Source organism: Perognathus longimembris, chromosome 6, assembly GCF_023159225.1.
Source record: "Perognathus longimembris pacificus isolate PPM17 chromosome 6, ASM2315922v1, whole genome shotgun sequence".
NCBI classification, from domain to species: domain Eukaryota; kingdom Metazoa; phylum Chordata; class Mammalia; order Rodentia; family Heteromyidae; genus Perognathus; species Perognathus longimembris.
In genome coordinates, this window is record NC_063166.1 from 44,552,884 (window position 1) to 44,572,860 (window position 19,977).

The 19,977-nt window shown below is 35.0% G+C and overlaps 1 protein-coding gene and 1 long non-coding RNA gene across 11 annotated transcripts in view; one reads left to right on the forward strand and one right to left on the reverse strand.

Annotated features, from left to right (window-relative positions):
* Clasp2 (cytoplasmic linker associated protein 2) overlaps window positions 1-19,977 on the reverse strand; it is a 198,255-nt gene that overhangs the window by 67,033 nt on the left and 111,245 nt on the right. For 8 of the 10 annotated variants that reach the window (XM_048348644.1, XM_048348640.1, XM_048348642.1 and 5 more), the window contains exons 19-20: window positions 8,101-8,202; window positions 1,364-1,534 (exon numbers count right to left, since the gene is read on the reverse strand). In XM_048348644.1, coding sequence (XP_048204601.1) covers window positions 1,364-1,534; window positions 8,101-8,202 — 273 coding nt within the window. Of the gene's footprint in view, window positions 1-1,363; window positions 1,535-7,934; window positions 7,962-8,100; window positions 8,203-19,977 lie in introns of all 10 variants that reach the window. The other 2 variants (XM_048348636.1, XM_048348646.1) reach the window with 1 other exon arrangement.
* Window positions 4,454-19,975, forward strand: LOC125353157. The gene is made up of 3 exons (XR_007211281.1): window positions 4,454-4,464; window positions 5,816-5,820; window positions 19,074-19,975. It is a non-coding gene; the product is annotated as an uncharacterized LOC125353157 (long non-coding RNA).

Sequence of the window (19,977 nt, forward strand, 5' to 3'; positions counted from 1 at the left end):
TTTGAAAAATTCCACAAGTCTTGTGCTTTTAAATATAAGGTATATTTGAAAGTTCTTATAAATTATTCTTCCTTTTTCTCCTAAAAATAAGTTTTATTTTATTTAAATAAATGTTAAAATATATTATGTACCATTTAAAGTGGAAGAAAAAAGCAAAGTAATAACCAGCTTTAAATGATTCTAGGCTGCTCTCCCATCCTATTGTTGTACATCCCTCACCGAGGTTTTGTCTGGTCAAAAAAAAGACCTGGGTGGCAAGTTAAGAGATCCTACTACTTCACTTGGGAGGGAAGGTACTGGCTCTTGTATTCTGCTGGCTAGGAAAGGTAGATATCAGGATTTTTTAAAAATCAAAGGCTCTTATGGTGGCACAGCTGCTGTTGCTGCCTTATCATCTCCTGATTAGCCTGGATTGTCCCAAGGTGACATTAAGGCAGAGGATTCTACACAGGGAAGGCTGAGAAGCTTCTGGCCAGACACAGCCATCTATGACTGTGGGGCTGTGTGCTTGGCTAAAACATGATACTGCTTTGCTAGACACGGTCAAGTGCCTATTGCTAAACCTCTGCTTAAATGAGAGCTACTTCAAGACTGACAGCACAGCACTTTTCAAGTAACTGCATATTCTCCATATTCTGGATGCTTGATTACAGCACTGTTGGATGAAAATTTCTACTTGAATGCCTTCACTGATTTTTATTTTGTTGTTGGTTGTGGAGCTTGAACACAGGACCTAGGCGCTGTCCCTAAGCTATTTTGCTCAAGGCTAGTGCTGTACCACTTTGAGTCATAGCTCCACTTCTGGTTTTTGAGTGGTTAATGGGAGATAAGAGTCTCATGGGGACTTTTTTACCTGAGCTGGCTTTGAACTGTGATCCTCAGATCTCAACCTCCTGGGTAGTTAGGATTACAGACATGAACTACTGGTGCCCAGCTCAGTAGTTTCTTTTTATTGTAATCATTAGGGATCTCTTGGAAAAGTTATGAAGAACTTCCTGACATTTCTCATTGAATTGTTATATGGATATAATCAACAAAGGAGGTCAAGGTGGTTATAGATAACAAACATATGACAGGATTTAGCTTACAGAAGGCAGCTGCTGGAGAAGGTGGGGTAGAGAGATGGAGCACTGGAAATTAAAGGACATCAACGAGAAAGCTGGGTCCTCAGCAGCAGCTCAGTGACTGAGGTTATGCTTTTTAATATTCAATTCTTAACCTGTACGTACTATATGTCAAGTCTCTTTGAAGTTTTAAGTTGTTTTCTTCAAACTTCTATGTTCCTAACTCTAGTCTTTGATGTTACCAAAGCCTGAAATATGCAAGAAATAAAACACAGCAATTCTCACATCAGGAATCTTACCCACAGAAAGCCTAGATGGACTAGCTTCTCTGCTGCAGCCCTGGCTCCGTGGTATTTTGCTTCTTTTCTGTGCAGAGGCTGAATTGACCAGGACTCTTTGAGCACCAGAGCTCACAGTAGAAAGGGCTGTTGTGGTCAGAACTCGTCCTGGAGATCCAGATCGGCTGCCAGCTACACATCAAACAAACAAATATATTAAGATGTCAACACCAGGAGAATTTACTAAAATAAAAACCAACTTCAGGAAACACATGTGTATGGCAGGTTCTAAGTTCAAAGAAAATGGGCTGAGGAAGATTTACACATCATCATGACCTGGGGAAAAAGTGTACTATATAAACTATATTTTTAGCTTTGGCGGTACTACAATTTTTTTTTGTCAATTGTGGGGTCCCTGAGCCTCTTTATGCTCAAAGCTAGTGCTCTATCACTTGAGCCACAGCCCTACTTCTGGTTTTTGAGTGGTTAACTGGAGATAAGGGTCTCATGGGGACTTTTTTGCCCGGACTGGCTTTGAACCATGATCATCATATCTCAGCCTCCTGAGTTAGCTGGATTACATGTGTGAGCCACTGTTGCCCAGCTACTATCATAATCTTTAGAATATAAATAATAAAAAAACTTATCCAAGTTAATCATGTATTTGATGATATATTTCATATGTTGTATAATATATAATAATAATTAATATTGCCAGTACTGGGGTTTGAACTAAGGGCTTTGCACTTACCAATTTGCAACTTATCAATTACCACTTGAATCACAGCTCTGTATTAAATCTTTAAAGAAAAAAAATTCCCTTTTCTTAGTGTCATTATTTTTGTGAAGTAATAATAATGATAGTGTTTGCCTTCTAAGATGCTTCTGAATGGGTAGAGTCATATATTCTTCTAAATATGAATTTTCAAATTTTACAAAAAACTTAAATGTTGACAAGGTTAGTTCAGCTGAAAAGGAATAGTAAAGGTTTTTTTGTTGGCCTCATTTTGGGATATACAAATACTGACAGTAGAACAGGATTAAGGCAAATGTCCAGGAAGTAAAGAGGAGATGTGGTTAGTGAGCTCAAGGAGGAGCTACAAAAAAATCTTTTCAGAGACTTGGATGTGGGTTTAAAAAAAAAAAAAAAAGAACCGTGAGTTTGTATGCTGTACAAGTGTGCCCCATGCCCAGTTCATGTATGTGTCTATGCATGAATATATGTTTATTTATATGTATGTTACTAGGGAGTTGACCTCAGGGCTCCATGCTTGCTAAACAGGCACTTCATTGCTTAAGCCATACTTCCAGCCCTTTTTGGCCTGACTATTTTTTATATAGAGTCTCAGTTTCTTTTCCAAGCCATAATGGACCATGATCCCTCTCTGTGTATTTCCTGCTGCAGCAGGCACACACTACAGACCCAATGATCAGTAGAGATAGGAGCTTGCAAACTTTTAGCCTGGCCTGGTCTAAAACTGCAATCTTTCCAATCACTGTCTCCCAAGTTAATTTTTAAGGGGATGAATCCCATTGTCACTCAAAACATTTTTACTTATGTTGAATAGAAAAATGGATTAAGTAATCCCCAGATAAAATAATTCAGAATTCGGGGTTAAGAGTTAGGTTCTGGGATCTAGATCCTGAATAATATACAAAAATTAAACTTACATTTAAATAAATCTTCACAAAACAACCTTTTCCTTTCTTTAGACACCCTACATACAACAGGAGAGTCACTGTTCGCCATGTGTAATTTTACCCAATAATGGCAGTCATTAATTAATGACTTCAGTGCTAAGGGGACAAGCATGGCATTTAAAAAAGGAGCACTGATTACAGAGAAAGGAGTGGCTAAGCAGACTTTGATGAAGACAACATCTGCTCTTTCGTAAGGGAAAAGTGATTGTTTGGTTCTAGTCAGCTATAATATTGACTAGATCTTGGGATGTTTTAAAACTGAAAGTTGTATTTATCTGATTCTTTTTTCTTCTTCACTATAGTATGTTCTGAATGCCTGCCTTGCACTTGCTAGGCAGATGTTCTATCAATCAAGTAACACTCCACTCAATTTCCTGATTTTCTTTTTTATTATATTGTGCAGGTCAAATGATACATGACTCAAATAGTAGATGTGGTCTATGTGCTACTAATCTCTCAAAGATCACAAGCTTTGATAGTGATTCTTGGCATGGTCTTGCTTCGTACAATTTATGCTATTGCTTAACTCTTAAATTTCATCAGCATACAGAAAAAAGCTTATCTTTCATTGGTGAAAGCAATACTGTAAAACAAAGCAGTGCTCCCAGTGAAATTAACAATTTACAAAATGAGTAGAAGGAATTCTAAATTATTGTAGCGCAATTACATAAGTCCACTTTAAAATGACTGATCATTTGAATGTTCCATGATGTTGCAGGTCAAGAATCTTCAAAGTCTGGTTTCTTTTTGTTACAATCTTAAGGATAGTTGAGGCACCTGTTTTTTCCATGCAGTATATCTAAACTAAACATACACACTAAAACATCCAAACACCTAACATGCCACAAACTCACAATGCAAGATAGGCCAATGGAATATTTTATGGGGAAAGTTGCAACAATATAAAAAATATAAGGCAGAAACTGAGCACATACAATATGATTTGGTATTTTTAAAAATCAATATAAATTTGTGGAAGTGGAAGTATTGATAGGAGAGATTGGAGAATTCCTTGAAATGTGGATCTATTCAGCAGACAGGAAACACACAGTTTAGAAACACATCAATTGTACATTCTATGCTAGATTTATTGAAGCTATTACAGTCATTCAAGTTTTCTCTCTAGATATTTAAGTTCATTCATGCCCTCTCCTAGGAAATAAAGTTGATTGTAATCACTGTTCTCTCCTTCTCCAATACCCTCTGATCCCCACCAAGACTGATAATTCTGGTGCCTACTAGAGTCCATTTGGAATACTTAAACTTTATACTTAGAAGAAAATACCAAGGCTCTTTCTCCAGCAAAAAGCCACCAAGGCTAATTATTTCCTTTAGGAAAACCACAGAGCTGATGAAAGGGGCCTGGTATACCCAGGAAGTACTATGTCAACAGAAACCCTTTAATTGCTAAGTTTGAAATTGTATATCTATTTTCTCTTGTGCTACCATTTTATACATTTTGAGGCACTTCCAAACATTACTAATTTTTTTTGGATGTTTGTCTTATCTGTAGGGTCAATTCAAACAATTAAAACAATTTAGACTTCTGGCAATATAATAAAGACATACCAAAATAAATCTGGTAGTTTTTGCTCCAATATGATTATACAATAATGGGATTACAAAAGATTATTTAAGAATTTCTGCTGAATAGAACCCATTTTTGGTAATGGATATAGGTGATCAGACATAGATGCACACATAAAATCTATAGATTCTTACCACCAATGGTATTAGCAGATTGTGATCCTGAACAAGTGTAAAGGCAGAGTTAGGGTAAGGGTTATAATCCAGGAAGAGGGAAAGAGCAGTTTTTAAATGGATGGCAGGTGAAAATAAAAGCTTTAGTCAGTTCTCAGGAAAACAAAACAAAAACCTAACACCAACATAAAAAGCAAATTAAAAATTTCCTAAAGCACAGAGCTCTGTAACAAAAGTAGCATATTTAATAGTTTTCACAGCTGAAAAACAGAAATTAGACACTCATGTACAAAGCAGATGAAATGAAATTGCAAAAGTAAATGCAATTCTTCAGCTTTTTCATTTGCACTAGTCCAAGTTTTTATTATTTATTATTTAAGTTTTTATTATTAAAAATTTAGTTGACAACTAGATGTAGGAACAGTATAGCTGAAGAAAAAATAGATGAAAAAGCTACAAATTTCATCTCTCTTAAGATTCACAGATGAAAGACGATGTGAGAGAAGGGGAGACAAAGTTCACCACAGGCTTTACAATTATCTGTACACAACCAGTGGGTAACAACAAAAAGGGACAATTCTTTCGTGAATATAAATGTACTAGTTTCTCTGTTAGGTCTGTTTTTACTAGTTTTGGTTAGCCATTAGAACACACCTGCTTTGATCCAAGAGTTATTATTATTTTTCTAAATGACAATAAAACAACATGGAAAGACCATGCAATCCCTAATGAATTACTTTACAACAAAGTGAAGATGAAGACCACAGTGATAGTTCTGTGCAAATATGTTATAAAAGAAACTTACGTACAAAGTACTTATCTTTTTCACGAAAGATTTTGGAATGCAATATGATATTATTCAAGCAAGCAAACAAACAAAAGCTTTCTAATATGATTCTACACCTACATGATGTATAGCGGGAAAGACTTATGATCTTAAAAGTTCTGCTAGATCTAAAAAGCCAAATCACTGTGTATTACATTTTTGAGGATTTGGAGTACTGTGGATCAAGTTTCAAAGTGAAAATCAAATGCAAAATACTGCTCTATTTTCTAATGAAGTGATCTAAGTTACCGTATGTATTTATATACATAATTTATATAATATGATTTATATATATACATATATATATATACATACATAAAGGTAGACTCGGGTAATATTTAAAAACAGAAATAAAACATTCACAGTTTTTGGAAACATTGCTCTAAGTTCAACCTCAGTATTATTTTAGAAGATCAGATTTTTTAAAATATTTACTTATTTACTGTCAAAGTGATGTACAGTTTCATACATAAGGCAGTGAGTACATTTCTTGTTCAACTTGTTACCTCCTCCCTAATACTTCACAACTGTATTATCTTTTTTTTTTTTTTTTTGCCAGTCCTGGGCCTTGGACTCAGGGCCTGAGCACTGTCCCTGGCTTCTCTTTGCTCAAGGCTAGCACTCTGCCACTTGAGTCACAGCGCCACTTCTGGCCATTTTCTATATATGTGGTGCTGGGGAATCGAACCCAGGGCTTCATGTATACAAGGCAAGCACTCTTGCCACTAGGCCATATTCCCAGCCCCTGTATTATCTTTAGATCCCAAATACGAACAGTTTCTGGTTATCTTGTTTCCCATGCTTTAAATACTTCATCATTACCTATTTTTTTTCTCTCAAGAAGGTATAGAAATATACAGAAGCAGTATAAAGTTGAGTTGACATCTGATTAACACTCATAAAAAAAGGACAGTTTAAATTAACTCTGTGTTGAGTGCTTACTCTGGGCTAGTACTGTTTCAAGTGTATTAAATATACAACAATATTCAGTCCTATGAGGTAGATGCTATTTTCCTTTACATTCTACAGGAAAGTATGCAGAAATACAGCAACTTTGCAAGAGCAAAGATTTCATCCTGGGCAGTATGGCTTCAAAGTCCATGGTTTAAATTCATATTTCTTAAAGTTTACTACAACACAAATCCCTTTGTGGTCCTGTTAAAAGATCAGCGTTGTTGATTTGTGATGGCACATGGGATTCTGCACTTCTAACTGTAATCCAGGGGATGCAGATGCTGGTTTTTGTAGCACATATGGAAGAGTGAGGCTTCCAACTAGGCTAATGCTAATGTAGAGAGTAATGTACTCTAAAAATCATTCCAAAGCACACAGAATCAGGATAGAATATGATCTTATGTATTCTTGATTTGTCTGAAAGAAAAGTCCTTGCCTATTTGTCATTCTTCCTATATGTAAGTAATCTTCAAGTGGAAAACCAACTTTAGTGGGTATTTCTGCTTTTAGGACTACTACTGAGTGTTCCTATCATTACACTGTCTGGATATTTCTGACTCTGAGAAGAGGAGAATCTTTGAGGCAAGATGACTGTGGGTAGTCAGTGCTCTGTTCTCTTCAGGCCTCACTCTTGCCCTTTGATTCCAAGATCCAAGAAATTATGATTTTTAAAAAGCAGATAGGACACCCACATTCTTATGTATCATCTAAATAATAAAGGCAGTTAAGTCTATTTCTTCCAAAATAATCAAGTATGTAGGATAACTTTCACAATTATTTCCCTAGAGAAATTCCTAATTTGACAATACTAAAAAAAATCTTTTGGTTAAAAAAACAAATGGGAACAAATTGTTTTAAGTTAATAATGCCAAAGTGTATGCGTTATTAGTCAGGTACTTGTAGAAATAGTTAATTTTATCTTCACCTAAAGTTGTGCTGTTTAATTGTGGTTCTTATTAAGAACTCAGCTTTCAATAACATAGCAAATATATAAATCTTAAATTTAAATGGAACACAGAAGAATTGGTCATCTCAGTTTATTTTTGTTCACTACAGGTTTGTTTGTAAAAATGCTAGCTAAAAATAAAAGATTCGAATATATTTTGGGCAGAATAAGAAGATACCACACTTCACTGTTTTAGTAAGTGCAACCAGATTTTGATGCTAAGTATTTTAACTGTAAAAGACAAAATTTTCCACATTTGCAAGTTCCTGAGTATAATGTGAAAATCTTAACGCTAAAAACTGTGTTATTTAAGCTATGTCCATGCAAAAGTTGGATAGTAGATGAGGTTTTTCTAAGTGACAGATATCAATGATGCAGCCCTAATAACATAAAGACAAGACAACACCCACTCAAAAAATTCCAAAACATGCACAACAACTGACTCAAAACATTGAAAAAAATACCTTCATTTTTTTCAGGTGATGCAGAACCTAAAGTACAGAACAAGAACTCAGTATGTGGCTTGCCTTTTGTCAAATTAGCTTTGATTTATCCACTGGCAAATTTCACACTGTAGTAACTTACAAGTAACACAATTATCCTAACAGACAGATAATAAATAGTACATACGCTGAGACTGAGACACCATTTTTGTTCGGCTTCTTCCTCTAGAATCTGTCTTGGCATTTCCCATACCAGCAAGTGGTGCTGAAAGCTTTGCTCTCACCCGGCCTAAGGAATAAAATATTACATGATTAAGAACCATTTTTATATTAATATTTAGTATTAAGAGGAAAACACACTATCTTCAAGTACTATTAAATTTTCTAATGTGTAGCCATTATATTTCTCTTAACTGTTTAGAACTACATAAATTTCTTTTCTTTTTCTTGTTTTTTTGAGACAGAGTTTCATCCAGAGTGGTCTCAAACTTCTCCCATCTCAGCTTCTGAGATATGCCAGCAAGCCTAGGCCCATAGATTTTCATGTGTTGTATTGCTTTTTCCTCTCCTCCAGCATCTTTGTCAGCATTGGGGTTTGCATTTAGTGCCTTGTGCTTGCTTATGCAGACACTCCTGTTGAACAATGCCTCCACCTCTTTTATTGTGCTGGTTACTTTTGTGATATTATCCAACCACTTTAGAGGTCCTGTGGTAGCTGGGATGACAGGCACACACCAGCATACCCAACTATTGGTTAAGGGCCTTGGGAACTTTTCTGTGCAGACTGGTCTTGAATGACTATACTTTTGTCCTCTGCCTTTCAGGCATGAGTCACCAGTGCCCATTTGTTGTACTGTTTTTGTTTTTTTATTCTTTTTAAATGGGCAAACTACAAACTACTTCCTGTCAAGGGGAAGAATAAAGCAAAACTAGGTTTTCAATCTTAATTTGCAAGTGTTAATTTAGTAATTACAGTTTCTCAAACCCATTCTACAGTTTTAAATATAAAGCTAATCTTAGAAACAACAACTCAAACAATTCTTTTGACAAAAAAATGTACCTCCAATGGAATTGGCAGGAAGTAATGGCAAAATGTTATATATATGCATATGTACATAATACATACATACATACATATATACACATGCATAACATAACATATGTGTGGGTGACACACACACATGCTTTTTTTGTTTTTTTGGTGCCAGTCCTGGGCTTGAACTCAGGGCCTGTGTACTGTCCCTGGGCTATTTTGGTCAAGGATAGTGCTCTACCACCTAAGTCACAGCTCCATTTCCAGCTTTTTGATGGTTAATTGGAGGTAAGTGTCTCAGGGACTTTCCTATCCAAGCTGGCTTTGAATCAGAATCCTCAGATCTCAGTCTCCTGAGTAGGATTACAGGTGCAAGCCACCAGCACCCAGCAAAGTGTATTATCTTTTTATATTAGATAACAACAGATGTATTTGGATAGTATTAATGCATTACTTTCCATTTAGAAAATGAGTAAAAGAAATACTTATATAAGCCAGCATTTTTTCTTAGTATATTTACTTTCTTCTTGGCTGCATTACTTTCTCCTGCTTCCTCATCCTTTTCTATAAAATTAGACCACAAATATCCTCTCCTTCCATCTGAAATTCTTAAACGAAAGGAATAGGTAGGTTTATTTAAGGGCTTCAGGAAGTTAGTATTAGTAAAACAATGTGGTAAAAATGCATATTAGCTGGGCACTGGTGACACATGACTGTTATCCTAGCTACTCAGAAGGCTAAGACTGAAGGATCATGGTTTGAAGTCAGCCCAGGCAGTAAAGTTTGTGAGACTTAATCTCCAATTAACCGCTAAAAACCTTGACATGGAGCTCTGGGTCAAAGTGGCAGAGCATTAGCCTTGAGCATAAAAGCTAAGAGAAAGCACCCAGACACTGGGTTCAAGTCTCATGACCAAAAAAATAGGAGAAAAAAAAAGCATACTATTATCAGATACTATGATGTTCTCATGTAGTTGCATCAAAGAAATCAGAACCAATAACAAACATATCAGAAAAGAAGGGCTCAGAATCCTTTTTTTTTCTTTTTTCTCCCATAGCTGAGGACCCAACTCAGGGCCTTGCACTTGCCAGGCAACTGCTCTTCCATTGAACTAAATTCTCAACCACTCACAATCCTGTTTAATATAATAGTACAATGTTATGGAATATAAAAAAAAATCCTGGCTAGCCAGATATGACTATATTAACTAGGAAAAATATACTGAAGTATGGATAAATTTTAAAATGAAGGAACTGGTGAGGGAAAAGAGTGGTAAGAACTAAGAATAAAATAAAAGTAAGCAGGAAAACTGGAAGGGTCCTATCCTAGCATTCCATCAACTTCCAGGACCCTAATGAGCTAACATTTTAGGTCTTTTATAAAGCCTGTTTTAAGTAGGATATAATGCTCTTAAAGTAGTAACTAAAACAAAGAGATCAAATTACTATAAGATACCATTCGTTGCCACCGTGTGAGAAATCTTGTTTTTATAGATACTTCAGTTTAAATGTAAAGTATAGAATTGATACAACTTAGTGAATATGAGACCATAAAAAGTTAAGCCTATTTGGTTCTTATAAGAACATGCCATTTACACAAAACTCAGTGGAGAAATATGGGTTTCAATTCAAAGTTCTACTTAGATGGTTTGGGGCAGAAAATAAAATTCAATTTGAACAAGAGAACCAATTCTCCAGTTACTAATTTAAAATCAAAGATACATTTCAAAAAATACTATATAGCTTTTAAACGCCAATGATAAAGTAATGACACATGCTTCTGAAAAGTAGAAATGAGTCATTATTAACTAAAAAACCCAAAACAATTTTATTATCATTAATGAAAGAGATGAAATCAAGTATTAATTCTATGCTACATAGTATTAAATGTGTTAAACCATGTTTTTCTGGTGTGAGATGGTCCAAGATAAAAAGCAAAACTGAAGAATGAAGAATTAAAAAAAAACAAAATGCATACATAACTAAGGCAACCAAAAGTAGAAATACCAAATTATGAATATTTGCAAATAAATTAGCCTGTTTTAGTTTTAATATTTAATTCCTACTAAGGAAGAAAGTAATGTAGAAGTGTTTATATTACTAACAAAATGTATATTTCTTACCATCTTCAGATGCTGTTCCTAAATAAGAGAAATAAAACAGTATTTCAACAAATTCTGCCAGTGCTGCTACCTCACACCCCCAGCCCAAGAGTAAAATGAAAAACTGAAAACAAAACACATACTTTTCCATGTGATAGCATTTAACTCTGAAAAGGTTAATTTTGAGATAATCTGATTCATAGAGCACATGAAAAATGAAACTAGACAACTAAAAATGGCAACATTCTAGTGAATTTTTACTTCTTTCACTGTTAAAATTTAAATGGTGAGAAAATTGGGAGACATTAATCACTCAAGAAACACAACTCTGTACTCTTCTTTGCAAATGAAGTGGTTTTTTTAAAAAAAATTTTTTTGGGAAAGACAGAACTGTGGTTTGAACTCAGGACCTCGTGCTTGTTAGGCAGGTGTTCTACCACTTAACTGTGCCTCTAGCGCTTTTTTTTTTTTTTTTTGGCCAGTCCTGGGGCTTGACCTCAGGATCTGAGCACTGTCCCTGGCTTCTTTTTGCTCAAGGCTAGCACTCAGCCAACTTGAGCCACAGCACCACTTCTGGCTTTTTCTATATATGTGTTGTTGAGGAACGGAACCTAGGGCTTCATGTATATGAGGCAAGCACTCTTGCCACTAGGCCATATTCCTAGCCCCTCTAGCACTTTTTTAAAGAAGGAATTTTTCTGCTCCAGCAGACCTCAAACTGCAGTCCTTCCATCCTTAGCCTCTCAAGCAGTTAAGAGTGTAGGCGTGAAACATCAGTACCCATTCTCATGTGAATAGGAATAGAGTAGAAATATCTTTTGGTGTGTATATTAAAAATGTAGGCCATAAAAAACGAAGAGAAAATACACAGAGAAGTATGGAAATTTAATCCAGGATCTAGGCCTCACTTACCCAGTCTTTTCATCAAAGTATATACAAAGCTAAAGAATTATCAATCCAATTGAACTTTTTTTTTTTTTTTTTTTTTTTGCCAGTCCTGGGGCTTGTACTTAGGGCCTGAGCACTGTCCCTGGCTTCTTTTTGCTCAAGAAAAGCACTCTACCACTTGGGCCACCAGTGCCCCTTCTGGCCATTTTCTATATATGTGGTGCTGAGGAATCAAACCCAGGGCTTCATGTATACGAGGCATGCACTCTTGCCATTAGGCCCATATTCCCAGCCCTGAACAGCTTTTTACTTAATATTCATCTGTATTTCCTACGATGTCAGTGAAATCTATCCACAACCATCAAAAACAAATATAACTCACTAATAAAGGGAATAATAAAGATGCCTCAGTGTATAGCCTTGAAAATACATGATTGAACATTAGTGGAAGTAACACTTCAGGTGACTTCTCACATTAGTTGATATTTCTTCCCAAAATAAGAAAATATTTTAAACAGAAAGTGATAAACAATTTTTCTAGAGAATCTAGGAAATTAAAAGTGATAGAAGGGATATCAAGTATATGATACACAGAAAGCATCTCTTGATGGGTGTCATTTCATTCACACTTTTATGAAATACTTTGATCATATAAAAGAGATTAATATAACTGACATGCATTTACTCAAGACTAAATAAATGTCTCATTTCATTAAAACAGAAGATATATACATCAACTCTAAGAATTTATATGATCATTGACAGAGAACATAGAAGGTCTCATTTTTTCCTAGATCACACAAAGTAACTTACAGAATTACTTCTAGATAATACTGGAAATCTGATAGAGTGAAGAGAAAGTAGAGATAATGTGCTGCTAGAATCAGCTAGAATAGTACTGCTATTGAAGTAAGGAACTAAAGATAAACTGTAATAATTTGACTACTGGTACACTTTAAATTTAGTTTTGGTTAAATGACAAACAAAAGAGCATCTGCAGCTTGCATTTCATTTTCATCAATAATCATTTGAGTTTGTCAAGTGTCATTTGTTCCTCTACATCAGAATTAGTAAACTATAGGATCAAATGACTTAGGTGACTCTTTTCCATTTTTTGAGACAAATATTATAGGCAGAACAAAAGAAAATCAAACATATTCAGAGACACATTTCTAAATAATTCATGCAAAATGTTTAAGGCAACTGAATTACATTACAACAAACAGAAAGGGACTATTTGAGTAAATAAAGCAATACAAAAGTGGACACACCTAAGCCAAAATTCAACCAGAGAATCATGCAGCCATTATCACATTAAGCATCTTCATAAATAAGTAGCATATTTTCTGAACTTTATAGAAAAATGAACAAGGACCTAAAAGGTATAAATGTGTAGTATAATTATAAAAAGAACTTCTTACCATCCATCTTGTCAGAAGTATCCTCTTTGATGAAAGAGCAAGCAGAGAACAGAGGAAAACTTAGTATATTAGAAAAATGATTTTATAATCCCTAAAAAACTTCCTTGAGAGACAGAGTCCAGTGCATAAATGTTTTACTGGCTTATTGCTTATCTACCCCATCTTTGAATTTTCAGCCCCTATAACCTCAACCATATCTGGATGAACTTAACAATTCTCTTCCTTTATTTCTCTACTTAGTAGAGCAAATTACACAACCATGTAATCATGCATCCTGGTATCTGGCATTACTAAAGATCTAGCTACCAAGTTTGGGTATCCTTTTGTTCTTATAAATCTAAACTGAACATAGGTGGCTGTGGGAAGTTCAAGAATGTTTCCTCTCTTGTATTCTCTCAATGTTTATTCTAAAGTCACCTCTTAGCACATGATCCTAGACTGATTCCTCAGACAGAAGGTGAAAACACCTTCTTTAATGCCTCCTCTCCTTTTTCAGTGAAACTAGTGATTCTTCCACATCTATGGATACACCTGTGCTTTCTATATCCAAGTCCCCATGTCTTCCACAGGGTCTTTGGCATGAAATCTAATTCTTGCATTTCTTTCTTCTTGTACCGATTTACATCTTTAGTATAAAAACACATTTAACCTGAACAATTTAAAAAATGCAGATAAATCCTTCAGTGCTCTTTCACCACTTTACTGCCTTCTCATCCCTTCTTTCTTTCTTTCTTTTTTTTTTTGTGTGATACTAGGACTTGACTGCAAGGCCTAAAGCTTGTTAAGCAAGAGCTCTATCACTTTAGCCCCAGTCCCAGCCCATTTCCCCTACCCCACCTGTTTTTGTTGGAAATGAGGGCTCAAGCCCCCTTCTATTACTTTTGATAGTCTCTCTCACCTTTATGTCTGGCCAGATTAGACTGTGATTTTCCTATTATGCTTCCCACATTGCTGGGATGATAGGAATAAACTTCCACATCTGTATTTTACTGATTGAGGTAGGGACTTAAGCACTTTTTGCCTAGGTTGGCCTCAAACAATCCTCCTGATCTCTGCTTCCTATGTAGTGAGGAGCTAGGATTACAAATATGAGTTACTAATGCGTTACTTTACTCCTTTCCTGACCATCAAGCACAACACACATTTCTCCTCCCAACTTATTCAATAAACTGAAATCCAATTTTTATCTATAGCATTGTACTGAAACAATGTGGCATCTTTTCTATAAACTCAGTATAAGCTTATGAGAATATTCATAAATATGCATATATTAAAGTTTCTTTCATATGAATTTCTACCTACATCATATCACACCGATCTTCTCTTCATAGTTAAAAGGTAAATTTCAAAACACTCATAATAACCTTTACTGACAAAGAATTTAGTATTTTAGGGGAAACAAAACAAAATCAGTAGCAATTAAGGAATATGTTTAATATTGATAGCTCTCTCTCCCTATTTCAGTACCACTGTATCCTTTGTCCTGAACACTTCCAGTGAGGTCTCAAATTGACTTCAAACTCGACAAAGCTTTAGCTTCACAATTTTCAGTAGCCTACCAACATATAAAATACCAGTATATAAAATACTGCTTCTGAACTGTGTTATGTCCAGTGATGATAAACAAGGCTGAAAGTTGAAGGACACAATCCACAGGTCATAAGTACATAAGAAGGTTATTAAATAATAGGATGAATGTAGGGCACTGGGGGTGGGGGTTAAAGTAGAAAAGGAGAGAGTAAGGAAACAGGAGCATCTTTTATCCTACAAAGAGTAATAAGACAGCAGCAGCTGATTGTCCCTGAGATTGACCTGGGCTCAGATGAAGAAAAAAGAAAGGAGATCAAGATCCATTGTACTCGTAAACTGATATGTTGAACAGAAACCCTTTTATACAACTAAAGGTAATGAACAAACAAATGCATAAGTAAATGGCAAGGGGCTATCTTCCTTCTCTAATAAAACAAATAAATAAATTGTATGTTAAACAACCAAGGAACCAAATTAAGTCAATCTCAACATTATATATGCTTTATAAAAACACTGCTGCAAATTAGCTTTTAAGTTCTCATTATAATTTATTATTATATCATTATATTTACTGGGGATTGAGTCATGTTCAGAATACAATTCAATATTTTCAATGTAGTTATATACCCTCACTATTAATTCCAGAATTTTTCCCTCACTCCACAAGGTATCTTATGTTCACCAGCAACCTCTCCTTATTTCACTGCCAGTCTCTGCCAACAACAAACATACTAAGTAATTTTGTGAATCTGGCTACTCTAGCCACTTCATAGAACTGAAAACATAATATGGTTGGTTTTTCTGATGTCATTATTAATTCAAAGTTGTTGATATTTAGAAATATGTATATATATAAATATGTATATACGTATAATATATGTACAAACGTTTCCATAACATAAATTAGTGACTACCTCATAACCACATACACCAAGCTACTTCTTCATTAAGATGAAAGAGTAAATTTCAAACACTCATGATATCTTTGCTAACAAAGGATCCACTAAGACTACAAAAACAAAAAAAGTAGGAATGTACAGATTTTAACACTGTATCTTGTGAATGCATTTTATGGCATACATTTCTATGACTAATATTCCATTCCATGAATAAATCTCATTCTACCATTCATCACGTGTTGAATAGTTTCCCCCTTTCTTGGCTATTATGAATTCTGTTGCTATGAACATTCATATACATATTTTTGTAAGAACCTGTTTTTGTATCTTTCATGGATGTATCTAGACAAGAACTGCTAAGTCCTTTGGTAATTATATGTTACGCCTTTGAGAGATTGCCACATTATTTCAAAGTGGCTGCATCATAGTACATAACTATCAACATTATGTAAGGGTTCTCTGCCTCCTACACCGCAGTTGTTATTGTCTGTCTTTCTGATTTGTAGGTATCCCTAAGGGTATTTATTAAGTTGTATCTCACTGTGGTTTTGATTTCTACTTCCATAATGACTAATAATTCTGATACTTTCATGTGCTTGCTGGCAATCTTTATAATTTCATTGGAGAGAAGTAAAGTCAAATTCTTTTCCTTTTTTTAGAAGATTATCTTTCATAACTGAGTTCCAAGAGTTATTACCCCCATTAGGACACGTTTTAATTGGATATTATTAACAAGTATTTTCTCTTACTCTGCATGCCATACTGTGTGTGTGTGCGTGTGCGCGTGCGTACACATGCACAGTGCACATGCACACTGCTTCTGGATCTTCTCAGAGTCTTTTGCTCTTGCTGGGCTTTTCTGCTCAAGGCTGAAGTTCTACCACTTGAGTCACACCTCCACTTTCAGTGTTTTGCTAGTTAACTGGAGATAAGAGTATCTTATATCTGTATGCCCAGGTTGGCTTTGAACGGTGATTCTCAGATCTCAGCCACCTGAATGTGCACCATTGGTGCCTAGTTGCCTGATATTTTCCCCCTACTTTCTTTTTTTTTGGCCAGTCCTGGGCCTTGGACTCAGGGCCTGAGCACTGTCCCTGGCTTCTTCCCGCTCAAGGCTAGCACTCTGCCACTTGAGCCACAGCGCCGCTTCTGGCTATTTTCTGTATATGTGGTGCTGAGGAATCGAACCTACGGCCTCGTGTATCCGAGGCAGGCACTCTTGCCACTAGGCTATATCCCCAGCCCATCCCCCTACTTTCTTGATAGTGCCTTTGGAGCAGGAAGGTTTTACATTTAAATAAAGTCCAAATAATTTTTATTTGGTGAACTGTCGTATGTGAGATCTAAGAAACTGGTGTCCAATCTCAGTTTATAAGGATTTATGCTGTTTTCTTCTAAGTATTATTCTTATAGCTAGATATTTGACTAATGTTAAGTTTGAGAGGCAGGAGTCCAAATTGATTTTTTTGTATCTACTTTTTCCAATAATATTTGACTGGGGCTGGGAATATGGCCAAGTGGCAAGAGTGCTTGACTCATATATGAAGCCCTGGGTCCAATTCCTCAACACTACATATATAGAAAACAGCCAGAAGTGGCACTGTGGCTCAAGTGGTAGTGTGCTAGCCTTGAGCAAAAAGAAGCCAGGGACAGTGCTCAGATCCTGAGTCCAAGGCCCAGGACTGGCAAAAAAAAAAAAAAAAAAAAAGGACATCTGACCACTAGTTGGTCTTGGCCCTATGTTGAAAATCAATCGACAAGAAGTGTATAGCTTTCTTGACTCTTAATTTCATTACATTGGTTGATGAATCTATCCTAATACCAGTAACTTAGCTATGCTTTCTCTATGCTTTCTGAAATTGGGAGGTGTGAACCCTTCTATTCCATTTTATTTTTGAAAATGATTTCATCTATTATGAGTTTCCTATATTTCCCTATGAATTTTTGAATCAGCTTGCCTATTTCTATAAAAAGGTACCTGAACTGGAATTTAATTTTTATATTAAGCTTTCATCTTGATACTATTAATTTTTAAAACCCATAACTCTAGGATATCTTTCTATTTATTCAGGTTTTAATTTCTTTGTAACAATGTAATGTAGTTTTCAGTGTACAAGTCTTACATATCTTTAGTCTAGCCTTCTATATTTTATTGTTTGTGATACTATTATAATGGTTTTTCTGAATTCACTGTTTATTGGTAGTGTGGAGAAATACAACTACTTTAATACTGATTTTATAGCCTGCAACTAATTAGCTCAATTGGGGGTGGAGGACTTTTATATAGCTCCTGTTTCTTTTGCAAATATAGATAACTTTACTTCTTCCTTTCCAGTCTGGATACTTTTGTTTTCTTTCTCTTGCATAACTGCCTTGGCTAAAAACTCTATAACAATGCTGAATAGAAAAGCAAAAAATGGAAACTTTGACTTGTTATTAATGTAAGAGAAAAGTATATATATATTTTTTGGTCCAGTATAATATTAATTGAATTTCTTCAATATGCTCTTTATTCAGTTGAGAAAGTTCCAATCTATTCTTAAGTTTATTGGCCATTTTTTTAAAACACAAAGGGATGTTGGATTTCATCTAATGCCTTTTCTGTAGCTACTGAAATGATTATGTGGTTTTTACCTTGTATTTTATTAATATGGTACATTATATTGAGTGTTTTTCATGTCCCAAAGTACCATTATATTCCTTGCAATGTAATTCTTCTAAATTCTAAAATGTCTTCTGGAAATTTAAAAGCACTAATCAGCCTGCTATTAAAATCTTTTTATATATAGTTCTAGTTCTTTATATACACTTTTAGAACTTATCACACATTGTTTGATGGGCTATATTGTTTTCTCTGTTGAAAACACAACCTTCTATTGTTTATATAGTATTTGTATAAGGATAATCTAGTCAATTCCTTATACATAAAGGCGGATTCTAAAAACATCTGCTACTTGAACATTGTCTTTATTTACTGATATAATTACCAAAACACTAGATCATTGAATGAAAAACTATTAACATTTATGCATTTAAGGATTACTAATTTGCCACTCAGAAAAAAAAGTCTCATGATTAATTCACATCAGCATTGCCTAATAAGGCCTTATTTACTACATTCTTATCAATAGTGGTCACTAACCCTTTACATTTACAAATCTTTCAATTTGTCTGTTTCAATACAACTAAGGTTTATTGTTCTGGTATGTACTGTTGATAAATGTATGTATTTTTATCTATATATGTAGATTTTTTTCCTAAAAAAGTAGGCTCATCTATTTCTCACAGATTTTTATAGTATGTGGCAAAAACTTGCTTAGTTGTCATCTGCTTGATTTCACATTTAAGACTTTCCTCCAAAGTCCTTTGCTATTTATGCTTAGAAATTCTGCAACCTGAGATCAGATGAAGACTTACCTACTATGTTTTCATCAGGTTGTTTTATGGTTTTGTTGAAGATTTTAGACTTTGGAAATATATTTTTCTATGGTATGTAATAAGGTTACAATGTAACCTTAAACCAAATTGTGAAATAAGTACCCAAACATCATGTACTGAAACTATTGTTTTATTGTACAGCTGTGCCAATTTTTATCAAATATTAAAGTCTTGTTTTTGTTTTTTTTTAATTGGGTTGCTCAGTGTTCCACCAGTGCTATACAAGAGAAAAATGGAGCATGGAACAGTCAATCAGCAAGTACAACCAATCTCTAGCCTTTAAATTTAGGGACATCAAAACAGAATAGAAACAAATTCAGAATGGCTTTTAGAATATATGCTTAACCTTTGATTAGAGAGACAGAAAAAATGAACAGTTCTTCTACATGCCCACAGGCTTTATCCCAAAGGTTTTCTATTCACAGTGAAGGAACTGAGGTAGGAGAAAGAACACAGAGCAGTTCCTTCCCAATTCCCTTAGTAACCTGGCTGGGTATGGCAGAACTGCAGTGTTATAATAGAAATTCTATCAACAAGAATGGCTTCAAGACCTGTTTCTTTGATCAAAATGAGGGAGAAGACAAGGAGAAAAGTGGAGGCAAAGAAGCTCAGATACCTCAGAACTGCATCCAGTACAGAGTCACATATGGCTTATCCTTAGTTGGAAAGAATGGAATAGAAATAATTACAATATATTGCTTTGTCACCACTGAGACCAAGGAGAGAAGATGGTACTATTCTCAATAATTAGTCG